At 43.4% G+C, this 10125-nt stretch overlaps 1 protein-coding gene across 1 annotated transcript in view; it reads right to left on the bottom strand. All coding sequences in view use genetic code 11, as the record gives it.

Annotated features, from left to right (window-relative positions):
- EGR_01481 (hypothetical protein) overlaps positions 1-8925 on the bottom strand; it is a gene marked incomplete at both ends in the record, with an annotated part of 13771 nt that extends 4846 nt beyond the window's left edge. The window contains 3 exons of the mRNA XM_024490730.1: positions 1154-1453; positions 2533-4503; positions 8818-8925. Of these exons, the coding sequence (XP_024355054.1) occupies positions 1154-1453; positions 2533-4503; positions 8818-8925 (2379 nt within the window). The remainder of the gene's footprint in view (positions 1-1153; positions 1454-2532; positions 4504-8817) is intronic.
- Between the last annotated feature and the right edge of the window lie 1200 nt (positions 8926-10125).

Consider the following 10125-nt stretch of genomic DNA (forward strand, 5'->3'; position numbering starts at 1 on the left):
CAGATTCCTGTATTTTCCTTATCCTTCTCGAAGTTCCTAAGGGCACTTTTAGAATAATTTGCTTCATTATAACTTTGGAGCCGATTCGGAAAACGCATTACTGACAGAAGTGGAATTGTGTTTGTGAACGTTCCCTAAATCCAATGCTTTAACGCTTTTTTGCGCACCATTTGCTCGAAGTCATCTATATTAATAAATTTTGTCTACTGGCCTTTTACTCAACTCCTTTGGTTTTGGACGTTTAATAAAGGTAGGCGTACGGCTGTCCTCTTTGATTAGCTGCTCAAGCCTTAGGTAGCGTTGTATACAGCAGTGATTTTTGAGTCCTTATACAGGTATGCGGTGGATAGGGAACGGAGTGCCAACATATTATTGGTTCCGCTCTCCTCTGATGAGTTAACTTTCGTACATAAACGTCACTCGTTAACGTTTTTTCTTTCGTAACAGCGAAGGTCGGGGGCTATGCATCTTTGTACCCTTTCGCCCGGCGTGCTCGAGGGTAACTGGCAAAAGTGACATTGAATTCGGAAAAATTTTTAGAGACAATTAAAGAGGATTGATCACAAAACTTTTTCAATTTACCCTTACCCAACCGGCTTATGAATTTTTTTGCGATAACTCTTTGCCTTTGCTAGAGACGATAAGGAAAAGTGTATCTAAGGCGCATTAGAGGCGTCCTTGAAACAGATTTTGCAAGGATAAATCCGACACTTTTGCTATTACAGTACCTTGACCATCCTCGATGTTGCAATGGGCTGCGCCAGTACGGAAGACGAGTTAATAACGTGCATAGGAGTTAAGAGGTTATTAAAATGGCCAAAGCCTTTAAAAAAGGTGCTAAATTCGCTTTATTCGTGGGCATTTTGGATTGGGAGTTTGTTATAAATATGCAGAAGGGCGCAGGATGAAAAGGACTCCATGGCACAAACAAGATAGATGGTCGAATCCAGTGATAAGGGTCAGCAAAATCATGCCAGTTTACGCCAACCACATTAATCTCGAACATTAATCTTGTTCAGTGTGCCCAATAAGCCACCGGTCCATGCAGTGAATTCAATGAGGGGCACGGGTCGTTCCAGCGAAATGTAAAGCGAATTAACCCCTGGGATATTGTCCGTAAACCAGAATTGCATATTGATATATCAAAACTTACGGGGCAAGTCAGCATCATTGGATTGGGATTTCCTCTTTCAGGGATCTTCGTTTTTTGCCCTATGGTTAGATTCAGTTTATTCGTATACTGTTTTAATCTCAGGTACGTGGTATATGATCCTGCGTTAACCAAAGGCGAAGGCCGACAAGAAAGAGACTGTGCAACACCTGTTCGGTCTTCCTGTTTTGTGTTCACACCCTCTTTGCCCATTTGTGCAGTTATGAGAAACCGACTTCCATGTTGGTACTCCTTGCTCCTTTTTAAGAATACCTCAATCGTCAAATGTCTATTTGACTCTAACTGCTTGAAATATCGATTACACAATTCAACTTGTCACTAAACGTCTTACCAACCCAATTTGAAGGCCTGTCCACTTTGGTTCCCATCTAGGAGTTTTCAGCTTCTAAGTTGTATTAAGTGTTAAACAAAGGTTCCTAAGTTATTCTTTGGCACATCCCATGCTAAACCCTCGACTATCCGTGTGGTCTTGTAAATGCTAAGGGGACTAAATGGATATATAGACGGGTGCTGATAAATCCCAGTAACCGACATTGATGTAGAGAGAGGGCGACCAAAAAACGTCCCATGAGCAATTTTCCCCCAGGTTTTGGGGTCGAAAATTGGTATTACTAACACTGATGAACGTGGCGAATCATACCTCATTTCAGTCTGGTCAACTTTCATGTCAAGGTTAGGTCTGGTTCATGCTACTACGGTCAGTAAAATTCACATCAAACAGCAGCCAATAACACTGCCATTTACTTAGTGGATTTACGTTTTCACAGTAACTGCGCTTATTCCTTGCCTAAATTTGTTCGCAAAACATCACACAAGCAGTTCAGTTCCAGAAAATGGGCTCAGTAAATTTACTTCGAAGCTAATAGGTACATAGCTAGAGCAGCAGGTAAGCTGCACACCACAAGCTAAGAAAAACTCATAAGTTAAGCTTTTTTACCGCGGTCCATATTCATTACAAAAAACGTACGTTCCAACTTAAACATCTTTGGTTAGGGACATTCCCTTCGTTGTAGGCCACTATTGGATACCACAATTGGTTACACCCAAGGGAGTGGCTGGAGGGGATCAACAATGGGAGCAGTCAACTTTTTCAGCGACGAGGTACTCGAGAACACTAGAAATTTACATATTTGAATAACTCTACTCATAAAGGACGCATGACCATATGCATATATGATTATATACTAATTTCATAACAAGTGAATAAAAGGAAATGAGGGAGTAAAGATACCCGAGTAATACCACGGAGAGGGAGGTGACGGGTGTCAGTGTCATGGGGAAGGAGAGTGGCCAAGAGAACTGGGTGCATCTCCCTTCTACCAACAACAAATCATCTTGGTAGGACTAGGTTTGCTAAGCACCCTGCGAGGATAGATAAGGTAGGCTCCCTTCCTGTCGGCGCACATTATTCCCCCACAAAAGTGTTTTGTTCTAGAGGCTGCCAAACATTCGCCCAATAAAGTATCGTCAACAGGTTGTATTATATCGATGCCTCTCTTCTTCCTCTCTTTCATTGTGTGGTCGATGCGCTGACTGCAAATGCTCTGCTGCACGCGCTGGAGCCAGTAGATCCTTGACCACTTCTTATCCAGCAACATTATACGCTCATCAGTAGTGCAAATAATGTGGGAGGGTACAATGTTAAACATAACACTAGGAGTGAACTGCGTGAATGTGTCGGTGGTGAGGTCGAGAATGAAGACCTTGTCATCCAGCGGACAACTCGCCCACACTTCACTTTCCTGCCTGGAGATGCAAAGAAAAGACGGAGAGAGTTGGGGATTGTTCAGAAACCACTCTCTGTCAACCTGCTTCAGATCGTCTGGATTGAGACGACAGACCATGGCGTTGGCACAGAGGGCAACATAAATGGCACCAGTCACTCGGTCGACATCTAGACCCGCGACTGTGGGTCGTTCGAGCTGAGTCATGCCTACCGCATCACGAAGGAAGATGCTTGAGACGTCGATTGTACTAAACTTGTTCCTCGCAGAATCACCACCAGCAAGCTCGTCAGATGTGAATTTGTGATCCGGATCTGGCAGGGCACAGCAAATCACTAGGCCTGGGTCGATGAGATCAGCCGAAATCGCGGTATCCTCGGAGATACCAACAGTCTGGCCCGGTTGTCGAACAATCACCGTCATGTAAATGCGGTTTTTAAAGAAACGAACGTATTGTACCTCGAGTTTCCCCATGTTGGAGATGTCGTCTAGACTCCAGCGTTGCCGAAGAATAGCTTCGGAATCCTTCTCAGATGATTTCCCCGAATTTGCAGAAATTGTAAAACTCTCACGGCCGGGATGAATGGGTACTCTTCTGCGCCACAAGTGAAGCACACTGCTAGTTCCATCGGTACCAATTGTGTACTGAATTACGTGGGTTTTTGACTGATTAGGCAACAGATGCATACCAATATGAGGAATAGTTTCACGTGGCATCCCATCGCATTGGCCAAGGGCCTTCCAGAGGCACACGTAGTCAGAATTTCTCATCATCATAGTCCTAGCTGTCAAAAGTTCACGGTAGGTGACGTAACTTAATCTTTCAGTATCTGATCGACGCGTTCCCGTACCAAGAGCATGACTGGCAGCCGAACGAAACCTCCCACTACTACTTCTTCGTGAAGTGTCGTTCCGCTGTTTTCTTGATGACGCAACTCTCTTCGTCTCTGGGGCGGATGGGAGAGCTGGAGGCGCTGATGGTTCAACCATTTCGGGCTCTGGTAGGTTGAAGGGAGTTGGTGATCCTTGTGGTTGCTGTTCCTGTTGCTGACATTGTTTTAGTTCTGACGATTCTGCCAACTTGCGCACCCCGTGAAGCAGCTGAGCCAAATTCAAGACAGTATTGCTTTTGCTTCGCTTGAGAGCGACAATGTCAGCGACAAGACTATTCAGCGCGTCGGAGGTAACATTTAGGGAGGTCTTACGACGCCCCATGGGCGAGGGGCTGTGAAAACTGCTATGTGACGAGCTTGGCCCCCCACTACACGTTCCAGAATCGCTGGGCTCAACCATAAAGGCTTGGCTACGAATGTATTCGAGGATCATGCTGTGGTTGAACGACTTTGGATAGTCACGAGCAGTATTCGACTCAGGTATCGTGTGAGGCGCGCGACAAATGGGACACGGCAACTGAGGGCGACTGGTAGAAGCGCCTCTCTGGGGACGGGAGACAATCTGGCGGATGTAGGAGTCGAGACACTGACGACAGAACACGTGACCACAGGGAAGCAGACGTGGGTCCTCGAGGAAATTTAAATCAATGGGACAGGTTACCATCTCCTCCAGCGGTTTGAGGTTCATCACCTTCACGCGTGACGACGTTTTAGCCTGAGGGTTGACAACAATTGTTAAGAGTAGGCCAGATATGCTTGATGAGGTAGAGGGCAAGGTCTGGGGTATTTGTTTAAAGTTTCCGAATGCAATTGTTAGGCGTGAATTAACGCTAGAACTTCAAAATCACATGTCAGAAAAGAACTCTTCTTGTAAATTTTCTCGCCTCATAAAAATGTCCAAATTTTTGCCGTATGTAAAGATATGCGTTGAGCTCAGTGCAGCTTAAATCATGGTAGGAAGCCGGGTAGTGGAACGAATCAGACTAAATTCCAAAATTAAAAAGTTGGAACAGAGGCTTTAACTGAACTGATGTTAGCTCGATTTGTAGGATTAGTTAAATGCAACAAAAGGTGTAGAACGTTCATCCGGAGAGTGGAGAAGGAAATTGCCAGATTTGTCAATCGATAGGTGGCAGTGGGCGCGGGCTGAAATCCATTCGCTCGAGACGCACGTACGCGCGCACCAGGAAGTGGTTACGTGCGGCGCGCCGCGTGGTGAATTACTCAGCCCGTGCCACAAGACACACACACGCACACAGGCAGGTGTGACACGGACACTCCCACCGGCATAAGAACTGTCGCTGCGTTGACAGCCGCAGCTTCACCCTTAGTCGAAATCGACGTCAGGTTTTACAAAAATTTTATAAAGGACGCATAATCATGAAGTAATGCCACCACACTACCTACGGGCTATCAGTGAATGAACATCGAACTTGTTAAGGAATAGAGTGACTAATAAGATTGCGAAAATCAGTCGCACGTTAATGTCGTCAAGTGCTAACCCTACTGCTATATGCGCATTTTAAAATCCGCATTTGACATAGATTCATACATCCCGAATTGGATCCACAATCAAGCGGTCGGCACCAGAAAGATGTGTATTTAAGCTTAAATTCAAAAATAATAAGGTGACACTAACCATTACATTAAATAGATAAACCTTGATTCACACCAATGAGACAGTGGTATGATTATGGGAGTTGAGTTTGCAAAAAACGACGCTTGTACTACGCGATTTGATAATCAAGCAATGGGAGGCTTTAGGTATCCTTTATCAAAGGAGAAAGGCTGAAAGTACCTACTATTTATCTGAAATTTTGACATCTGGTTCCATCTTGAGTGCGAACGTTGCCCAATCAGCTTTAAGAAATGTCATGACTCCTCTATGTAAACGCAACTCCATTTGACAATCATCTTAATTTAAACCCGAGTTTTCACTTAAGTTTATTTAAGGACTGTTTTTTTCCTATCACAAACTGTGCAAACAAGTACATTGAATCCAGGAAGAGGTCAAAGTCCAAGTGTTAGATCTCCATTTAAAAAGTCGTGGGTATGTGGAGCCAATGTACACGTACTGGAAGAATACTATTTGATAGTGAATTGCAAAAGAAAAACAATTTGCCCTGGCTAACAGTCTTAGAGTAGTTTGTTAATATAAAAACCACCTCAATAAACGGAGGTAGTTAGGTGGAGGTGAATCAGCGTCACAGAGGACAAAAGTCATTGTTTGTTGAATGGGTTTAGATACGTCAGCGACAAAACGATGTTTCATTTTGCGATGGCATTTTCACCTTTACTACTCGCGGGCAGCCCGAGTTGAATTATTTAAAACAGATTGGCGATACCTAGCTAACACATATGGCATAAGCAGTCCTAAGGAGTATCAATGCGTAGTTTCTGTGGTCGTTGGACTGTGAGGTGGGCAGAATTCTGGCCCTCGTATGTGCCTCAGCGCCTCTGCTCAGTTCAAGACGCAGGCGCGTGTGCACACGCACACAGTTAGAGAGGCATCCACAACCGAGTCCACTTAAGTGACACTTAATATTTATGCACCAAGTGCCGCAGGAATCAAGGCTTCTGCTACTTGATTTCTCAAATGTAAACGTAGACCAGAATCTGTAAATGGATGATCTTGTACCCAGAAACAGTAACCAAAGATATCCATGATTTCCTCTGTGCAATTAAAGCACCAGCAACGAGGCAACATCCCGAATTCGTTTGGAACAAAATATTTACCTCAAGTCAAATCTCGGCACTTATCGATGGAAAGCGAGGACTCTGAACTGATCTGTTTTACTTTAATAATTTGCATACACAATCAAGCAGCAAAGTGTCCTGGTGACACCAAAAAAGCAGAACATAATAGCTAGGCCACTTTTTTCAAACCAGTGCCTCAAATATTTCGCGTAAAATGATTCCAGGAGTCACAAAGTCTCCGTCGAAATGTGCAACCAACCTCGACCATGCAATTTGTAAATCAATCCAGCCTGGAAATTTATAGAGCACAATTATAGCTATTCTATGAAATGTCCACATGCTTTCATTGACACCTTTCGTACGTTGGAAGTGATTGCTTTAAGTAAACGATGAAATAGGTTAAGCATTCACATCGAATTTACTGACGACCAATGAGCACGCTATTCTCGCACAACTGCAAAACTTGGCCAAGGTTTTTGTGGGTAAATCATTTGGAGTCGGACACGATGGCCCTTCTAGAGCAAACACCAACTTTACAGAGAGGAATTGGATCATGCGCATTCCAAATCCAGCCCGAACATTGTCTGCAAGCAAATAACGAAGAACACGTATTTCTAAGGTTGTTATTGCAAATTTCTGTTTACCGACCAACTTCAATGCTGGCTTCACTACCACAACAGCCGTGGCAAAGAGCTTCCATAAAAAAAACAATCGGGGGAAAACACAAACAGTCCATTTTGAGAAATAAAAGATGGTAGCACCTATAGTGATCGGCTGAGCACTTTAATGACTAGATTGGAATGAAAGAAAAATTGTGAAATCGTACCAACCAAATGTAAAATACAGAAGACGAGGACGAAGGGACGCGGAAGAAGGTTTAAGGTCAGCTCAACAGCAGCGCAAATCAAGGATACATATAAACTTATGTATAGGGTTGTGTGATGGTTAGGTTACATTATTACTTGCAAAGCTTTAGAGTCTCAAGCATTGATAGGTATTATCAAAACAATGTAAACGATTGCTAACTCAAAAAAAGTCTGCATTAGAGGGATAAACTGAAAGGTAAACGCACACTTCATTATGTGATGAATGTCAGTGATCAAAAGGGAACCAATCACGAGGAACACACCATCGAAGAATCCTCTTGGGTAAATGTAGAAGCACCCTAAATTATCCCTTAGTTATTTCACATAGTTTGCTCTATTGAAGGTGAGTTCCTCCCACCAAGGCTTTTGTTTGTCAGGTAAAATCTTGGCCGAGTGTTCAAAATATGGTACCTGCTAGAGGTGCTAAATGAATTCGAAATTGGAAAAGTAAGAGGAATATAGTGCTCTACCTGCGAATAGGCTTGTAACGTGCTCTTAGTAAGTTGATAGGAAAAGACTATACATTTATAAGACTTTAAACTCCTTTACCTTCATGGAACTTGTTTTTTGAATGACCCAAATGTATTTCTGGTCCGAACCTTCCGAAAAATAGATGCCATCATCACTCGACACTTCCGTTATAACTTGGTGTAGGAGCAACAAGTACAAGAGATGGGAACAACATCTACCAGGGTTTCGCAGGTGCCCAATAAATACATTCTATTTTGCGCATTAAGCATTGCTTGGAAATCGGTCTCGGGAACACGAGAGAGAACTTTACACATGGTGGAGACACAAATTCGTGAACATGAGCACAAGTTATTTGTGCAAATAATAATTTTTTGAATAAAAAACCGAAAACTAACAATAGTAAGATAAAGGCAAATAAACCCAGACATGCTGGGAAAAATGATATTTAACCATGGATAAAGTGAAAAAGATTGTAACAGGACTGAAACACACCTTGTAATGGATTAAGGCACAATTAATTCCACACGCAACGGAACCGGTCCCCAAGAACTAAAGTCACAGAGTCAAATTTATGCATATACAGGCATCAAGAATTTAAAAAAGCGGACTACTTTCACATGAATACTTGCAGTGGCAGCCCTTGATGAAAATGAACGGCCAAAACTTTACGAAGGACTAGACGATGGTGTCCAAAGCGAGCCTAAAATCTAAAATATTTTTAGAAAGCCAGCAGATTATGCTAAAACGCGTTTGCTCAAGGGCGACTCCTTTTCAAAGAGAGTGCTTTGGATTTGTCACCAAACCGATCACCCAAAAAGTACTTGACGCTACTGAACAAGTATCATGCTGTTATAACGATCCCGGAGTGCAAATTTATCGAATCTTATCCGATTTACTTAACACGGAACAAAAAATTACATTGTAAAACCAGGCAGAACATGTAATTTAGCTAAAGGACTTAGTAATTAGACATAGCTAGGAGTTTAAAAGCTTACTGATCCCTTTGCTTCAGGAAGATTAACATGAGACGATCCTCTTCGGGGATTTCTGAAGCTCAGGTTGGCCGCCGAGAGGCGTGAACAAGACCCTCCGAAGGCCGACATTAAAATCCTCACTGTTTAAACGATTAAGAAATGGGAAGTTTTCGTGAGGTAATGGCAGAAAGTAGGAAGTCCCACTGTTGTGTCGACGACTGGCAAGCCCAGCCGACGGGCACGCACCGATGGGCCTAAGTGAAGCTGACACTGGCAATGCGATGCCATTTTGCAATCGCATTTAACGAACCAGGAGGTAGCCCTCAGAAACAGCCTGTTGATTGGTTAGTACGCTCCCGCTTCACTTCCAATCGGTCATTCATTAGTTGGCGAATTAACCAATCCCTGTATGAGCAACCGATTCGACCTTGCCCCAGATTTTCTGTGGGGCTGTACTTCTTCAAACCAATGGTATCATCGCCCTTCTTAGTCTCCAAGTTATTCGTTTAGTTTTCCCCACGTTCTTCTCGCCATTTTTGGCGAAGTGAAGTATAATAGTCTTCAAATAAAGGTGATCCAGGCTTAAATAAAATTTGTTTGTTCAAAGCAGATTTTCTAGAAATTGGGAAGAATGCCTATTTTACACATAAAACAAACGAGAGCTTCGTAATAATTAGGTAAGTCGTAAATTTCGTACCGAAGGCACTTTGGTATTACAATATCGCATTTCTAAGGGGAAAGCTTACCGCTTAACTTTGAAATGGATGTAGTTATAATTGCTAGCCCAGAGGTCGCTGTGATGGGCGTCGGACAGGCTGAATCCGAAGGCTCAGTGACTGAGTAATGGCGAGGTTGAGGTAATCGATTCCTCTAATAGAGATCAGGCAAGGTTGACAGGTTTTGCAGTATGGTCTACCTGTAGGTTTGCCAATGCACATACTTCCCTATTCGTTGGTCATGGTTCAAATTTGCGCCGTACCACCACCACCGCAGCAACACCACTTGGAGAGTCATGTGATGTGGACGCATGCAGAGGTGCGCCGCGGCCCACACCACTACTCACGTCTGCACGCGGAAACAAAGCGCGGGCAGAGAGCTGTGGGTGCAGGTGAGGTGGTGCCGTGCCAGGAGCCAGTGTTTCGCCACTTCAAAATGCCCATGCCTTCCAATTCTGAACTAGTAGAAGTGGTTTAAAAAGCGGCCAAAAAAGACCACATGGCTTTTGAAATAAATTTCTGGAATGACTTTTGGTAACTTATAGAAACGTGTAGAAAGTATCCAATGGCGTACGTGCATTATAAAAAATGAATACGCTGCATTACAACGGTA

Source organism: Echinococcus granulosus (genome assembly GCF_000524195.1).
Source record: "Echinococcus granulosus chromosome Unknown EG_S00005, whole genome shotgun sequence".
Taxonomy (NCBI): Eukaryota; Metazoa; Platyhelminthes; class Cestoda; order Cyclophyllidea; family Taeniidae; genus Echinococcus; species Echinococcus granulosus.